At 40.1% G+C, this 17,363-nt stretch overlaps 1 protein-coding gene across 3 annotated transcripts in view; it reads left to right on the plus strand.

Annotated features, from left to right (window-relative positions):
• The first annotated feature begins 482 nt into the window (after window positions 1–482).
• The window catches only part of sh3gl3a (SH3-domain GRB2-like 3a), a 42,781-nt gene continuing 25,900 nt past the window's right edge, over window positions 483–17,363 (plus strand). For all 3 annotated transcript variants that reach the window (XM_041935525.1, XM_041935542.1, XM_041935533.1), the window contains exon 1: window positions 483–642. In XM_041935525.1, the coding sequence (XP_041791459.1) occupies window positions 598–642 (45 nt within the window). In that variant the 5' untranslated portion in view covers window positions 483–597. The remainder of the gene's footprint in view (window positions 643–17,363) is intronic.

Here is a 17,363-nt window from a genome sequence, read left to right on the forward strand (position 1 = left end):
GTGTGCTGATGTTTGCATATACATGGATAAATTAGAGCTGTGAGCAGTGTATCTATGTGAAAAAGAAAGGTGTCATGGAAGTAAATGGACGCCCTGACAGTGGTCAGATATTGTGGAGGAGATTTCTGATAGAAAACCCTTACGATATTTTAAGAATTCATCTATCTGGGATGAATGAAAACTAGAAAAATTGGACCGGTCTCAAAAACCGTCACAATGTCAGTTTAATTTAAGCGATTGCATTAAGAATACTCAAAAAAGTGACTCCAAGAGACTCTAAGTTGTAACTGTGAAAGTTTTCCCCCACTGACACCATTTATGTTCATTTTGTATGAAAAGTAATAAAGGTTAAGAAATAACAAACGTCAATTTTCAGCGTTTAAGTGACACTTTTATTTTGAAGAGAATACTTCCGACCAGTCAACCTTTGTTGCCCGAGCTTGACCCAACTCAGGTCTTGCTACAATCTGGGACGGTGTTGACTGATGACTGCGGTGCTGTGGACTGGTCTGATCGTCTAACGTAGATCTCCTCAGTGTTTTTCGGTTTCTTACGGAACAGTGTCTCCAGAGGTGAAGCGCTACACATTTGAGGAAGATGTCTGTGGCCGGGCTGAAGAAGCAGCTGCACAAAGCCAGTCAGGTATGGAGACGCCTGTTACTGCTCGCTCATAACAACGGTTGTTTGGATGTGAACAGTGTTTGCAGCTTGGTGTCGGCCTCCAGGTGATTCAAACACATGAAAAGTAGCCAACCTGAAATTGTTGCAGGTAACTGTGGTGGATTTTGGTGATAATAGAGACACTGGTTTTATCCAGATCGTTTGGTGCAGGTACGACTTCACACCAAACTTAGTTGAAAAAAGCGACTAAATGAATTCTTTGTTGCATATAGGCAAACATGTACTCACTGTTTGACTGAACAGCGTGTTAGAAACGCTTAAATCCAGCAGATATTTGGGCTTTCTTGCTGATTGTGTAGATGATCCACCTCGCAGCTCACCGCTGTCATGACCCTTGATCGTTAACGGTAGACTTTGGTGCCGTTGTTCTCCAGCTCGTCGATGGGAGCTCCACACTAACTTTGTTCACCACCGTCCCCAAAATCTAGTCTAACTATCCCCAAAATAAAATGTTGTTTCTTTCCTTTGTTATTGTCATCTATCATTGTTAGTTTTGTCACATAGTTTATTGAAAGCATTTCGCCTCAGTACAAGTAATTCAGCAGTGTAACTCCAGAGGTTACCTTCACCTCTGACAGAACATTCATAACATGGAAACACTGAAAGTGCTTCTACCTCTAAACTGTGCTCATCAGAAGTACTTCAGTACATTTATTTCCTGTGAACTTGTGTTCACTGTTTGACACTTCAACAGAAACTCTCAGGCCTCTTTCCACATCTCTCTCTCTCTCCCTCTGTCTGTCTGTCTCTCTGTCTCTCTCTCTCTCTCTCTCTCTCTCTCTCTCTCTCTCTCTCTCTCTGTGTGTGTGTGTGTGTGTGTGTGTGTGTGTGTGTGTGTGTCACAACAATGCTCCATGTGTAGATTGTATTTGACTGGATAAGGAAAAACAACAATTTTTTCAATTTCAGAGTACTCCACATTGCAATAACAGTTGCATGATTTGATTTATTTGCCTGAGCTAACACAATACGAACATTAAGTCCAGTGATTGTACATTTGTTCCATCCTTGAGTAAATTGTGGCATGTGACAATGCAATACAATACTGTACTGGTGGGTCAAAGTTTCACAAACCTGTCAAACTAACTGATGGATACATCTAATGCAGCTCTATTCATATATTTTTTCTTAGTTCAACAGTGTTTATAGCCAACATAGTATGCTAACTAATATATAGAGTCCATGCATAGTGGTTCGTATGTCCTCTAACAAAATATTTCACCAAACTGGCTACACACCTGCAGGCCAACCTCCTCACTTATTAGTCGGCTAGCAGTATTGGTCCTGTTTTTGTCTCAATAATGCGTGCTTATTCACAAAAAAAACGGACACAATTAGCTTCTCTCCCGTGTTTGTGGTGGTATTTCCATCTAGCCATTAAAACAAATGCATTTCCTTGCGTTGGTCAAAAGTGGGCGCAGTCTGTATATTCTACAGAATTATGGACACAAGACAAAACTGTGTGGAAACAAGGCACCAGTCCTGCTATGTGTATAACTCCATTAGCTGTCAGCTCTATTAGCTCTATTGGCTCCATTAGCTGTTAGCTCTATTGGCTCAATTAGCTGTTAGCTCTGCAAGGCTGTTGCCCGATGGCTGCTAACAACTAATGCTCTCCTGCTAATTCAGCACAGATTTCTTGTTTACAGCGTAGCATTGTTAGGGAGAAAGTAGTGACTTTACGGCATCGGATTTTAATATGGGACAGTAACTATAGAAACAGCATCAGAAGATGCACTCTGTTGTAGTCAGCGCTTGGTTCAGTTTTTCATTTCCTAAGTGATAGTTATACACCTTTCACACAGGACATGCAGCTCAAAGTGCTTTACAACCAAGAAATCACATGCACCCAGTGCTTCACCTAATAAAGACAGAGTGAACATTAAAACAGGGAAAATTAATGAAATGAATGAAGTAGTAAATATAAGATAGAATAAGGATGAAAACAGAATAACAAGAATGCATAACGTAAGATGGCAAATAGAGTCCACTGAATAATGGTAAGAAAATGAGTTAAAACTAGAGTACATAGAATACTTAAAATCAAGTAAAATACAAGATTTAAAAAAAAAAAAACAGCGCCGCAGTGCCCAGGTGCAAAGCAAAGCGTGAAAGTTTCAGGCCTATATCAGGAAAGTCATAGCTAGTTGAAGCTTAAAGTGGAGTTTTATCTTTCTTTTAAAATATTTAGCGAGCTGGCTTCCCTGATATCTGTAGGTAGTGTGTTCCAGAGAAAAGGACATGGAGCCTTCAGAAACATGGACCCAACAGGCCTATAATAACAATTTCACAAACGGAGCTTGTACATATTGTTAAATCTGGGCATCCGCCACCCTTAAATGCACTTAAATGTTCCTCATCAAATTCCATTCAGAATCGGCCTGTTATTCCCACAGCCTCCTGCCACCAAAATACACCATGGTGGGCGGCTGTGAGTAACTGTGAACCAGTTCTAACATTTAGAAACAAATGCTGCCTGGTGGATCATCTGTTTCTCTAAATGAGCAATTTGTCTAAATGGTTCTGAAATGTCTTAAGCTTACAGTTTGAATCTTTTTAAGAACGTTTGCTGAAAATTAAGCAAGCCAACACCATTGTGTTAGGATGGAGTTTGGCATAAGGTTTTCCTCTAAGGATCTTTTAGATGTGCCCTTATCATATACGTTGCCCGTAGATGCATTTGGCCATTGGACATAGATCATTTCCACTGCCCCACTGAGAGTTTTGAGTTTCAGGTTGTGTTCGGCCTGTTTGTGTTGTGGAGAACTTCAAGCTTGTGCTGGATTTTGGCAGGAACAGCGTAGAGAATCCAGTCAATCTGCAAAGTAAAATACTTTGTGCATGACAATTAACACAATTAACACAAGTAAAAAAGAAACAATTTAACCACGTAGCCTACTTACCCACGGTAGAAGCACGAACATCAAGGGAAAATGACCAAATCAACAAAATCTGAACAAGTCAACAAATTCAGGCAGGAAAAACCCAGTGCCTCTGAATGCTCTCAGTGAGGTATGAAGATGTTGCTGTGTTGTTGAAATGCTAGGTACCAGCTACGAGCCAGGATAAAGTAAATTATAATAACCAAAACTTACTGACACAGGTGGGTCTCCCAGCTATGCTTTGTAGCTGTGGATCTGGAGAGGTAACATATAACAAACACATCAGCAAAACACCAGCAAAAATACTGACGTTGCTATTTGCCAATAAATATTTTTATATTAACATTAGATCTAATTGCTTTGCTTTGTAAATTTGCGTATCTTACTCACTCATTGTGAGTAAGATACGTATTTTACTCACTTTTACTCACTCATTAAGATACTTATTTTACTCATTCATTGTGAGTAAGATACATACTGGGTGGGACATTTTGCACTTGAAAAATCTTGTTGTCACTGGTGTCTGGTGGATAAACTATTTAATGGTGACACAATTTCTAAATCAACCCAAAAACACTTTAGTATTTCTGTGCAGCAATTTTACTTATCGTCCGATATATACGCTGATACAGATATATCTGCAGTGAGCTAATATTGGCCAAAAAGCTGACCTGGCTGATTTATTGGTCTTGTTCTAATTCGATTCACTCAGCGTTGTTTAGGTCACAGCAGGAAGTTCATTTCGGTGAAAAGGTTCTGATAAACCCACTGTACTCTCCCTGATGTATCTTGGGTGATCGGATCACAGGTCAACGCTAAATACAAGTGTAAACCACCACCAAGAAAAAAATGCAGGGGAGTACTGATGTGCGTGGAGTTCAGCTACCATTTTCGTCTTGTCCTGCCCTTATTTGCAAGTCGCAAGTGATTTTATCCTGTCAGTCTAAACAGTTAGAATAGCTCATTCGTGTGTATAAATCCTTAACACAGTTTTATTTTCTTAGCTAGCTGTTAGCCAGTGTGAAACAAACATGGCAACACATAATAACTGTGCATGGGGCTGTTTGACCGTCACCGCAAGTGACAGAGTTACTTACGAAATCTGAACACAAGTGGTCAATTAGAGAGCTGGTCTGTGTGGAGTATTCGGCAGCTAAAGGGACAGAATTTTCCTTCAGGAGTTGGTGGAAACCAAAATGATGTAAAACGAAGAGTAGCTGTTGGACTTAAATTCAATGCCTATGTTGCTCTGTGTCTGTAGGATGTGTATGCAATAAGATTGCCATATTAACTTAGATAGTAATAATATCTCAGAGTTATATTTACAGCATGTTTCTGCTGCCCCAAGTGGAAAAAAAAATGTAATTTCTTGTTTAAAAATGTGGGCCATTCAGGTCCCCCCTTTTAGGTACATGCAGAAGTATGCTTTACTAACTATAGCGGCTGCAGGGTGGCGGACTGAACAAGGACCTGGGTTCCACTGTTAGCAGACACAGGCCCTCCTGATGTGTCTTTGAGTCATACTCAGAATCCTGAGATGTTCTGTTCTGGAGCTGACCCTGACTCATGACCCCTTGTGGGTGCAGGAAGATAGAAGAGTTGTATGATTCTTATTCAAGCTGCAGTGCCAAGTGTTGCTGCATGTTGAATGCTCACTCACTTGAGGCATGTATTATTACACACCGTGTTTTCTCTGTTGTCCATCAGTGTAATGTCTTCCTGTTGTAGATGACTGTGCCATTTTCAAGGGCTTTACTGTTAACAGACTAACGGCCCAAATGCTGTTTATTACTTAGCATAGTTACTTTTAAGCAGCTCTGGTCAGCCTCCCTGTGTGAGAAGACAGCACAGATAGATGGGTTCAGTTAAATATAAAATTGTGCACTTTCAGTTTCTTTTCATGCCTTGCCTCACTCACACAGAGCAGTGTACAAGATCTGTCTTATTGACTAGAGTCATCAGCTCCCTATATGTGACTGTACCATAGATGACAGTTAAGTAGTATTTATAACTTGAACTACAAGGATACAGCATATAAGACACAGTTGTACTGTAATAGACAGTCTGTTTTAGGAATTAGTAAAGAGCCTTGTCAAGCCTTAGCTTGTATGTAGTTTGCATTTTTAGATGATATTATAGTCATAAATTGTCACTTTTAACATCTAAACATTGCGTTAATGATTATGATGTATTTAGTTTTTCAAAGGCGTAGAGAGAATGGATTATCTGAAAGACACAATTCAAGGCCGACAACCTCAATATGCGAGCACACAGTTGCAAAGAGCAAACATTAGTATATCAGGATTTTTATGGGCTAGGTGCCTTCTCAAATCTGGACTGTGACTGTAAGATGAAATGAGTTGAAAGTCAGAGAGCCTCATCACTGAAATCATGATTTGAGAGTGTAATTTTCACATTTCAAGAGTCTTGATTTTAATTGTAGCTTTTATTATTAAGGGTATCTCAACAAGTTATCTGAGGTAAGGAAGTTTTAGTTGGCAACCATTCATTTTGCCAGCTACTGTGTCAACTGTCTCTAGCTTATTTGCTCAGCTGTAGCTAACTAAGTGTGTGCACACACATGCGCGTGTGCATGTTAATGTATATAATATATATTCAAATGTATCGTTTCAATGTTTGAAGAAAGGAAGAGTGGACTGTGTTATTTTGCTGTCCTAAAAGACCAATATAATGCTTTTAATGATATTTCTCTGTATAAATCATTTCAGAGTTCATCTCATGTCAGCTTCAGACAGGTCGTTAGCAAGTTTATTGGTAGTTGTCGAGTGTAAATGGCAGACAGTTGGCTTTCTGAATCTTCAAAATGTATTTTATAGTTTTCCTATCATTTTCCTTGAATCTTTCAAACAGGACCTCTGGGATTCAGAGCTTGTAAGCAGTCTGTCTTGTCAGTCTGAAAGCTAATTTTAACATTAGCTCAAGCAGCTACAGTACAGAGCTGTTGGCAGTATCATTAGGTAAATGGTAAATGGACTGCATTTGTAAATTGCTATTCTAGTCTTACCTACTACTCAGTGCTTTACAACACAAGTCAGCATTCACCCGTTGACTCACACATTCTTACGCTGCTGGCAGAGGCTACCATGGAAGGTGTTACCTGCTCATCAGAGCAATAACCACTCATGCACAGTCGCACACTGATGGCACGGCATTGGGACTAATTTGGGGTTCAGTACCTTGGCAAGGACACTTTGACATGTAGACTGCAGGGGCCAGGGATGGAACAGCTCCTCCCTCCTGAGCTACAGCTGCCCCAAAGTGTCAGTCTGATTTAAATTTGTCAGATGTTACTTTCCAGCAGTTTTCCATTTTTATCATAATTCTGTTGCTGTTCTCAATACCTATAAAGCCATTTTGGATGTGAAGATTATGTCTAAAATGATTAAGTATTGTCAAGTTTACCACTGAAGGGATTTGTTCAGAAATAAGTGTAAATTGGTCAATTTATCTTTTAAACAATAGTCAAGTTGACCCCTGTCTATGTGGCAAATTTGGAAAAAAGAAACCTGGCAGGACATCAACAATCAAGTTAGCAAAGTTCCTTTAGTGCCATTTTACAACACAATTGTACAATGAAGTGTCATTTCCATCCTCTTTATGCAACACACACACACACACACACACACACACAGAACATATACAGGTTATTTAAATTCTCTACTTGTACAATATAGTGTGATGGTAATCTGTTTTATGAACTGCATGTGTTTATTTCCTTAACTCTACAATAATGTTACCTTTGCTGTCAACCTTAGTGATAACAGTGCTTTTTTATCCTCAGTTTACTTACTTCACTTTTCACAGTTACCTCTGTACATTTAATGGTACAGTTAATTGTATTTAGAGTTTGCACTGGACCAATCTAGTATGTACAGTATGTGCAATGTCAGTGTAAAGTTCCATGTCATTTATTTGCTTATGGAGTGCAGAGGATGAGTTGAGGAGTCGTACAGCCAGAGGAAAGAAGCTGCTCTGTAGTGCAGTGGTACAGCAGTGGATACTTCTGTATCGCTTACCAGACAGCAGCAGGGTAAATAGGTTGTGGCTAGGTGGGTATTGTTTTTTTTTTTTTATCAGTGTTTCACATAGATGGCAATATAACTGTGAAAATATTTGAAAGAAAACATTACCCCGTGTCTACTAGTAGTAAAGTATTTATGAGTATTTTTGTATTCAGTCTGGCATATATTTGTTCTGTTGTAATTTTATTTACCACTGTTTATGCAGTGAAGTCCATGGCTTTGAAATAAGTTTCAGTTGTGCTGTCTGCAGTTAACAGTTTACATATTATTCCATTTATATACAACTCAATCTAGCAGTTCACTTCGAGAAGCATTTTACCAGCCAGTTGTATATGCAATATATCAATCATGCTGCTGAAATACAGTCTTCAGAAGTGTCATCATTCAGCTTTTCATCTATTGTTGAAAAAGCAAAAAAAAAAAAAAAAAATAGCAATAAATCCTTATATTGATTCTCAATACTTGTATTACAGTAGGTAAAAATCACAATACATATGGAATCGGCACCCAAGTATCATGATAGCATCGAATCGTGAAGAAGCTTATCGTGCCAGCCCTAATATATAGTACACTATCTAGACCACAAATACTGGCCTGAAGATTGATTCATAGAATTACCTGTACTTACATGGTGAATTCAGCATAATGTTTTCCACAGCACTATTTCCATCAGTACAAAGCAGTCATATCATACTCTACTGCTTTTGTAATTCACACACATTTTGTGATTGCTGCAAATCTGCTGTCAACACTAAAGTCAACACTTCCTGCAGATATTTAAAAATAAATGCTTGCCAAGAAATTGAGGGATTATGCACTTTGAGCTGCTGGAAAGCTTTTAATGTAAAGCATTTGTGCAGGAAGTGTTGAGTTTTATTGACGGAAGCTGAACAGGGATTGATTAACTCAAAATGAAAAGTGAGTGAATAATTAGAAAATAAGTAAAGCATTATTTTAGAGAACCATGAAGATATTAAAACCAGACATCACATTATGACATGACATGTTGTATTTTGGTGGAAACATACTAAAATATGACAAAACATCATCATCAGAAACAATGGTGTATCTTAAATGCAAGTCTGGTATTTAATGTGTCTTTGTATTAGTATTTACAGATTGTAATTTAATTGTAATTGCAATATTGGTCCCATGTTTTCCTGAAATTCCTCTCATTGCCACTTCATCTCTAGTGGAAATTCATTCCACTTGCCTTGGGTCGCAACTGTCTTGTGTGTCAATGAAATTTCTATACCAAATACCACCAGTTATCCAACTTGATAGAGAATGCTGACGTTGGTGATGACCTTAGACCAGCATCTGGGTGAATCACAGATCTAATTCAGAGTATCACTGTTTTGTCCCTTCACGGCAGAGAGGAAGTCTCATGTTGGGCATCTGGCCTTATGAATATGAATGTCATTATTTATCTTATTATCTGATTACTTGTGTAGTTATTCCCATGTGCATGTGCTAAATGTCAGCCTGCTCCTTACTGTTTGTGTGTCTGTGTGAGCTCCTGGCTGTTGTGGTGTGTGATGCCCCCTCCCCGCTGTGATCAGTGTAATTGTATATTTGATTAGACATGCAGTTTCTCTCTCACAACACTCACATGTACTGTATTTTCTGCTGGTTTTTCCCTGCTGCCTTTTTGACCTTGCTGTTCTTGTTCTCTGAGTCATACAGTAATGAGCAGTCAAAGCCACAGCTGTAAAACAATTCAGAGCTTTTCGGACATTTCTGTCACCCACAGTGGTTTCCTGCTACTGGAAACACAGTGAGAAAACAACTGAAAATAACAGCCAGACTGTATCAATCAGACTTATGACCCCTGCAAACAACTGGGCGTATGTCATATATGTCAAAAATATTGTTTGGTACGTATTTCACCTGCTTCCTGAAGTGGAAATGGGACAGTGACCGGGACTGAGACCAGATGTGTAGTCTCTGTCAACTAGATAACTGGGAAGGGAAACACTGTCTCTTCCTGTTTATTTTTCATAGCTGAATCTTTTTCCACTATTATTAGAAAAGGGCTAAAAACAAAATAGTGGAGTAAAAGCTCTAAATCTCATTATCTGTGTCTGTTTCAAAAGGCAGCAGTTACCACTAAAATATGTTAGATCTTAAATACCCTGAATGACTGGGGACTTCTAAACTAGATCCTCTGTTTAAAGTCTTTTTAAATTGCACTGTACTTCCACTCAACATATGTCTGTATTTATTGTATCTTACCTATTCAACCAATTCCATGATGTGTTGGGGACAGTCAGTAGGGTCTCGTTTAGGGATGGTTAGGTTTAGAATTTGATTTAGTTTAGCGGTTTTAGTTAGTCTTTGGTGTTTAATAGGCTGTAAATGTTACTGTTTACAGTTAGATAACAGATATTTTAAATACTGTCTCTCTGCGTCCCTTTTTTTAATCTTTACCTAGCTCATCAGTTTGTGTCGTTACACATTATCTGTTATGTCTGATATAATTGTACTTGCATTTTAACTGTTTTCTGAATAAACTCCAAACAAAAAAACTGCAAAAAGTGAGCCGAGGTTCATTTTGAGCTGACAAAATTATCTACGTTTTAAAGTTTGAATGAAATCTCTAGGAGAAAGTTTCCTTTTACTAACAGAGCTAATGGCGCTAACGCTAACGGCGCTGACAGAGCTAACGGAGCTAACCCTAATGGAGCTAACAGGGCTAACACTAACGGCGCTAATAGCTAATGGTACTCATAGAGCTAATGGCGCTAATGCTAACAGAGCTAACGGTGCTAACAGAGCAACGGTGCTAACATTTCTAATAGAGCTAGCAGAGCTAACGGCGCTAATAGAGCTAACAGCGTTAAGAAGGGGGCGGGGGGATGGGGTTTTCATTATGCATTTGTCTGCGTGTGTGTGTGTGTGTATGTAGCCAGCCCCTGGAACTACTGCTAGTTGTGAGAAAACAGTAACTCTGTCTCTGTGTGACTGTGTGTGTGGATTTAATCATTCTCAGGCTGGTTGTCCTGGAGATGTGTGTGCGTGGGTTATTGACACATACCGGTATGTGTGTAAATGACAGTTGCACCTGTTGACAATTCTCCCCTTGAACAGCTACTTTTTCGCTGTCGGTTTTCCGAACAACTTGTGATTGTGATAAAACGGTAGCTGCTATCAAAAAACCGATTACACTGTGAGATGCGGACAAGTCTGGGCCAGATGTATGTGTGTTTTATGTCCAGATATTCTTTAGAAAAATGACTAAGTTCTCGATTTAAAAAGACACACTCCAGCAGACTGCGACTCAGAAAGCAGGAGATTGTATGGGTTTAAATGGAGCAGCAGAGCAGGGCAGCTGGTGCAAGATCTTCAGATGGTCATAGCTCGAAAACCGTAAGAGATATCAAAAAATGTGCGGAGGTTCATTTTGAGCCGACAAAATTATCTACGTTTTAAAGTTTGAATGAAGTCTCTAGGAGAAAGTATGGTGCAGCAGCGGACAGTTTGCTTACTTAAAGAGAACGAAGAAGTAATTTTGAACAGATATTTTGTGTATGTGGTTGCAGGCTGAAGTAAACATAAATCACACATCAGTGCAAACAACAGTGTGAATATGGTCCCAGTGCTACATTAAGCAAAGCTGGAGTTGAACACTGACAGCTGATGGAATGAAGGACCTGTGGAAGCATTCCCTCTTGCATAGTGGAAGCAGCAGTCTGTTGCTGAAGGAGCTGCTGAGGGCCCAAACTGTGTCAAGTATATGACTTGATAACAACACTGTTGTTGTTTCTTATACCCTGTTGTTGAATTATTCGCGAGTTTCAGCTTGACCTGAATTTCATCTTCAAACAGTGAAAGTGATGTTGTGTGCAGAGTTTCCAACTGGTGCTGGTCCATGTGTCCTGGAAGATTTCAGTGTCCTGGAAGATTTCAGTGTCCTGGGAGAAATTCAGGTCACATATTATCTGATTATGGACCCTGTTTGCCCATGTTTTTGTCTGTAAGTGCCTAATGGAGAGAACACGTTTTGAATCAATGTACGTCCACTAAAAGTGTTTGTTTTGCCACTGACGGGCTCATATTGTTATTCGAATTGTCTGGAGAAAACAGTGTGTACAGCCAGAATTTTTCACATTTAACTAATTGAAATATGCCAGACTTCAACAGATTTTACAGACAGATCTTACTGCACAACAGAAACGGTTTTATGACGCCTGTCCATCATGCAGCGCTGTCAGTGCGGCCGAGGCGGCAGAATCGAATGTCTGGATTTGTTTTACAATTCTGGAATATATGCAAAGTCCACAGTACAGATAGAATCTATTGTCAGTGGAGTTTGACTCACACTCCTCTGATGAGGTCGTTTCATAAAATCACGTTCGTGACGGTGATTTCCACTTCGTCTGAGAGAGATTTAGTGGCAAACATCAGTGACAGGTGTGCTCTTCACCACTAATTCACAACAAGTTTCACTTTTCCTGTGTCTACAGCTCCTGATAAATCTGAACCTGCTTACACTATATAATCAAAACTGAGGCCTTGGAAGTTTGACTTGATGATATATTTAAAGCCAAGCTTCAGTTAAATATTGACTGTAATAGATTCAAATCATGATGGAGCATGGAGACATTAAGTGTCTCAGGGGCTGAGCCACCTCAGGTCAGTATATAGAACTGGTGTGCTCTGCTCGCCTCCAACATCAGTTATCTTTTGGGTGCAGTAGCAGCATGTTATCTCAATAACCTGTGTGTGCCTGCAGCCTGCAACAGAAACAAGATGCCACTGGGTAGAGACAGCTGACACCTCTGTAAACAGAATCCATCCATCTTTAATGACAGAGTGATGCAGGGACGAAGCCACAGTTGCCTGGTGGTCTGACTGCTTTTCAGCTCATTAACATTTCAGTAGCTCATCATCATTGTGTGCGGATGTGGATCAGCTGATTTATGTAGGTTGTATTAAATGAGAGCCTTCTGCATGAACAGCAGCTGATACAGGATATACAGAAACAGTGAAATATGATATCAGTAGCTTCCCTTTCCACTGAGAAAAGTCCTTATTTCTATGGTGGGTCAAGAATATTACAGTTTTTCTAGAGGTTTCATGTGTTAGTGTTTTAAGGAGGAAAACCAAAAAAATTGAATGTTCTTTCTTTTTCTTTTTTTTTTTATTTGTGCTGTTTAAAAAATTGTATTCAGAGGTACTAAGAAAGTATGTCATAGTGTTTGGTGGAAAACCTACTATTTCTGCATCGTAGTACGGACGATGTTGTTTATACGACATGACTCTTATCACTCTGTAAACCTTATTTTTATTTACTAATGCCAAATAAAATTTGACAAACAACTATATTCATGAAATATCAATCTATACTCATGTAGATAGATATTGTTCCATCCAAACATTCATTCACGATGGCATGTTTCTCTTTTATCATGCTTGCATTGTTTTGAAGCGGAGGCCAGTGGTCAGAAAATATATATGCATAGCAAATCGCAACTTGTTAAAACTATTGTAGTAGAATCAAAAATGAATCTAATAAAAGTAGCTGGATGGACTTTGATGAGTCATTTGTGGACAGCTCTGAACAGTATGGAAATGGTAGCTGATGATTATTTGTGGAAATGAAATTGCAGATGAATATTGTGGCAGGCTTACAGCAACAGAGCTCAGAACCAGGGATAGTGGTGTAAAAAGCAGTAGGAGAAGGATACAATCTTCCAAAAAACAGACAGACCTTATTTGTGGTTGAGAGGTCCTGATAGAGAAGTTACTGTGTATGTTTAGGAAAGACAGAAATAGAGGGGAGATGAGGATTATGGGTATGGGATGGGTTCCAATAGCAGTTTCTTTTGTGGATCAACTTCCAAGTTGGTGAAATACCTGAATCTCATAGCATATCTTTTGGTTTGTAGCTCCCTCTTTTATTGGCATTAATGACTTTTGCTGGTTGAAATGCTCATCAATACTCAATATCATCCAATATGCTGTTCTTTTTTTTTTTTACAGTCTAAAGTATCAGCATCAGTATCAGTAGTCATCGAAAATCTAGTGTCAGTCAGACTGTGGACACATTTTTTGAAGAGGCTACTGTTCTTCTTCTTCTCTGAAACGTGGTAGGGAAAATATGAAAATGAAAAAGGAGCTACATCATACTCGCTGGTTTACCAGCTGTCATTATGATTTTGTGTTCCACTCACACCATGTGGCCTGACTGAAGGAAAGATAATTACATTGGATCTGGCCAGGACTGGTCAGCGAACGACACTATTGATAATAATGGAGCGTGTCCGTGCTCTGGACAGGCCTCTAATGAGGCAGTTACCTTAAATGGCAGGTTTAACCCAGACATGATGAAAGAGGTTTAATCCAATACTGTCATACCATCCTGTCTGATGTGTTTTTTTCTTTGAGGAGACATTATTTGATTTTCTTGTACATCATCTGATTGTCTGTTTTCAGTACACAGCCTTGTTAACTCACTCAGAGTTTCTCGGGAGATGATTCTTCTGCAACAAATGACAATGGCTTTGACAACAGAGCAGTGGTGTATGATTTCGTAGGTTGGGGTTAGATACATCTGTCTGCCTGGCTGAAAAGGAAACATTAACAATACAATGTCTGCAAGACTGCCTGCTGCCTCTTCCTTCCTGCACACACTGAAACTTGAACACATGAGAAAAGTTCCACCCACGGCTCAACAGCCCTGAGTACTCCCCCTCTACACACACACACACAACACTGTGAGTGTTATTGTAGTGTTCTTGTGCAGTGTGTCGAAACTCTGACTAAACACCAAGTTAAACCATCGCCAGTGAAGACAGAGTTGTAGTAAGATCAGTCATTTACTGTCACACCCCTTCATTAACATGCTGGTGAAAACTGTGAACAAAACCATACAATATAAAATATTGTATAGTTTTGTATAAAAATATTCAGCATATGTGGTTTTAACTAAATATGACATTGCACATGACCATAAACATGAATTTACATCACTGTATGCACTTTAAGTAAAAGTTGCAATGTCTACTAGCATGTTTCTTAGCTTGTAAATAAATGTAAATAAGTTCTCATTTTTAACCACTTACCAAATATATTTTTATCAAAACATTGCTATTTATTAACATTACTAACTTATGACATTGCTTCTATGATGCTTTTTAGCGGATGGAAGCGGATTGCATTCAGAGTATGTGCAACAAGTCTGCCTTCCTTTTCTGAGCTAACAGATAAGCCATGGTTGAGGCATCCGAGAATACGCACAAGTCTGTGCGCACTGTTTGCTGAGTGAGGTTGGTGTGTATGTGCGAGGCACATGAAGCTGTTTTAGGTCTTGGAGAGAATCTCTCCAAGTTTCCCATTTCTTCAGCTTGTCTTCTGGAAGGGGTGCGTCCCAATCAGATGGTTGAGAGGTCAGTTCCCTGATTAGGGCTCTTCCCTAGATCGTGACAGATGCCAGCAGACCCAGGGAATCAAAGACACTGCTGACAGTAGAGTGGACTCCATGTCGAGTAAATTGTTTAGTAGCGGTTGATGTCCTGTTTGTGGGTGCTGTTTCTCCATTGAAATCTAGATCGTTGATGACTAGAACACAATCTTCTTGCAGGAAGGCTTCAGTCACTGCCTGACAGTTTGACACAAATTTGTGCAAGCGGAGGTTCAACTTGGTGAGTGAGGCTTGTGTACTTTGGAGTAGGTCAATCGGCTCTGCTTCAGACGGCAAAGATACCAAGCCATCATTCACATAAAAGTGTCTTTTGACAAACTTCACTGTGTCAGCACAGCACCATGCTACTGGGCACCTTCTTCAGTGGCTCTTCACAGTCCATAGATGGCTACAACAGGAGATGGTGCATTGCCAAAAACGTCACCCTTCATCTGGTACTGGATAACCGGATTACTGAGGTTATTGTCCTGGTACCACAAAAATCAGAGGAAGTTGCAGTGGTTTTCGTGCACCAAAAAGCAGTGGAACATCTGTTGGATGTCCACCAGAATTGCAACTCCCTCCTTGCTGAAGTGTAGGAGGACACTAAGGAGGGAGTTATTTAGGTGTGAGAAGCATTTAATTCAGAGTACTGGGCACTGGGATCAGAAACTACCCTGATTTGATTAGGCTTTTGTGGGGGGTATACCCCAAAAGACGGGCGATACCAGCAGTCTTCGTCTTGGTCCAGTGGCGGTGCTACCTCTGTGTGACCATTAGTGAAGATCTTCTCCATAAATGATACATACTGGTCCTGCATCTCGGGTTTCCACTTGAAGCTTTGTTGTAGGGATGCAAACCACTTGACCTCCAGCCCTCTGTTATTTAGCAAGTGCTGGCAGTACTTTGAACGGTAAGGGGGCAACCCAGTTGTTGGTGTTGTTTCTGCAAACATTTGTGTCCATTATTTTTATTAATGTTTATTATATTAATGGAGCAGGTTTATTGTCATGCTCAGTCCAACAGAACAGTGTCCTTCCCAGCAACCTCTCTAGGGATTTGCCAGGCCTGTTAAAGTTTGGTTGAGTTTCCTTGACATGCTTAAAGCTCGTACAAGGTTGAAAAATGGAATGGCGACCGCTATCCAGTACATTTGTATTGAATGTGTTAACTGTCTGCTAATGCACCTTATCCAAGCACACCTCTACTATTAATACCCAGCCCAGAACGCGGATGCATTTTGAGGTGTAGTGGGCAGTTCTTGTTAGGGTCCCTATTTGTTGTAGAAACTGTTTTGTGTACTGTGATGGCTTTGTTGTTAAAATTCCTCATTGCTTTGCCACTTTTGGTGAATAAAGCTAGGTCGTTTTGCCTCTTTGCCTCATCGCACACAAAATCACAAAAATAATCAAACGGAGGGAAGTGACCATGGTTGTCCTCTTTGTACCATGACACAGACGACACCCACGTCTCCTGAAACCCATAAGGGAGTTTGTCTGCAATTGGTCCAATTCCACGAGAGGTATCCAAATACGATAGGCCCGTGAGATATCCCTCCTTCTTAGCACCTCGAATCTCCATGAGCAGATCTCCAAGTTCACTGAATTTGGTTTGATCCTTGGCCGAAATCTTGGGAAAGCTGTGCAACCGCTGACACGGTGACTGTTCAAATATTTCAGGAGCAGCATAGCAGTTACGTAGTCTCTCCCATTCTTTTTCTAAGGCCCGGTTGGGATTGTTTGCATGCACTGAGCATATGCGTCTCACCTGTTCGCTGGACTTTTTTCCTAGCCATTTGGTCATAAGGTCCAATTCTTGCTGTGAGATTAACGGCAGCCGCTGCATTGGTGAATGAGGACTGCCATGCACAGAAGTGCTCTGGCTTATCATGGAATTAGAACAGTCCTGATGTAACCAGATCATGTCGTGCTAAGTATTGTGCTAGTGGGTCTAGGAGAGCGGGTGTTCCAGCCGGAGGCATACCTTAGGGAGTATGGTACTGAGGTACGTTAATGAAGGGGTTTGTCCCTTCTGCCTTAAACTTTGACTCAAGTCTGGTTGGCTCGGGTAGGTTTGGTGGAGGTAGCTGTGTTTCACTACCTTTTCCAGTCTTGGGCTTGTTGTTGTTAGGTCGTGATCCTGTAATATGCTTTTCTGATTTCCATTATGTCATGTATTTCTGCAGCATCTTCCCACAATTGTGCATCCACCATAGCTGCATCTGCTTCTCAATGTAGCGTTAGTGCTTTCAACTCTGTGTCTATCCTAGTAACTTCCAACTGATTTTGAGCATCTTTTGTTATTCCCTCTGCTTCTCTGGCAGCCTCTTCAGTTTGGCCTCTTGGCTAGCAT

This window comes from Chelmon rostratus, chromosome 1 (assembly GCF_017976325.1).
Source record: "Chelmon rostratus isolate fCheRos1 chromosome 1, fCheRos1.pri, whole genome shotgun sequence".
NCBI lineage: Eukaryota > Metazoa > Chordata > Actinopteri > Chaetodontiformes > Chaetodontidae > Chelmon > Chelmon rostratus.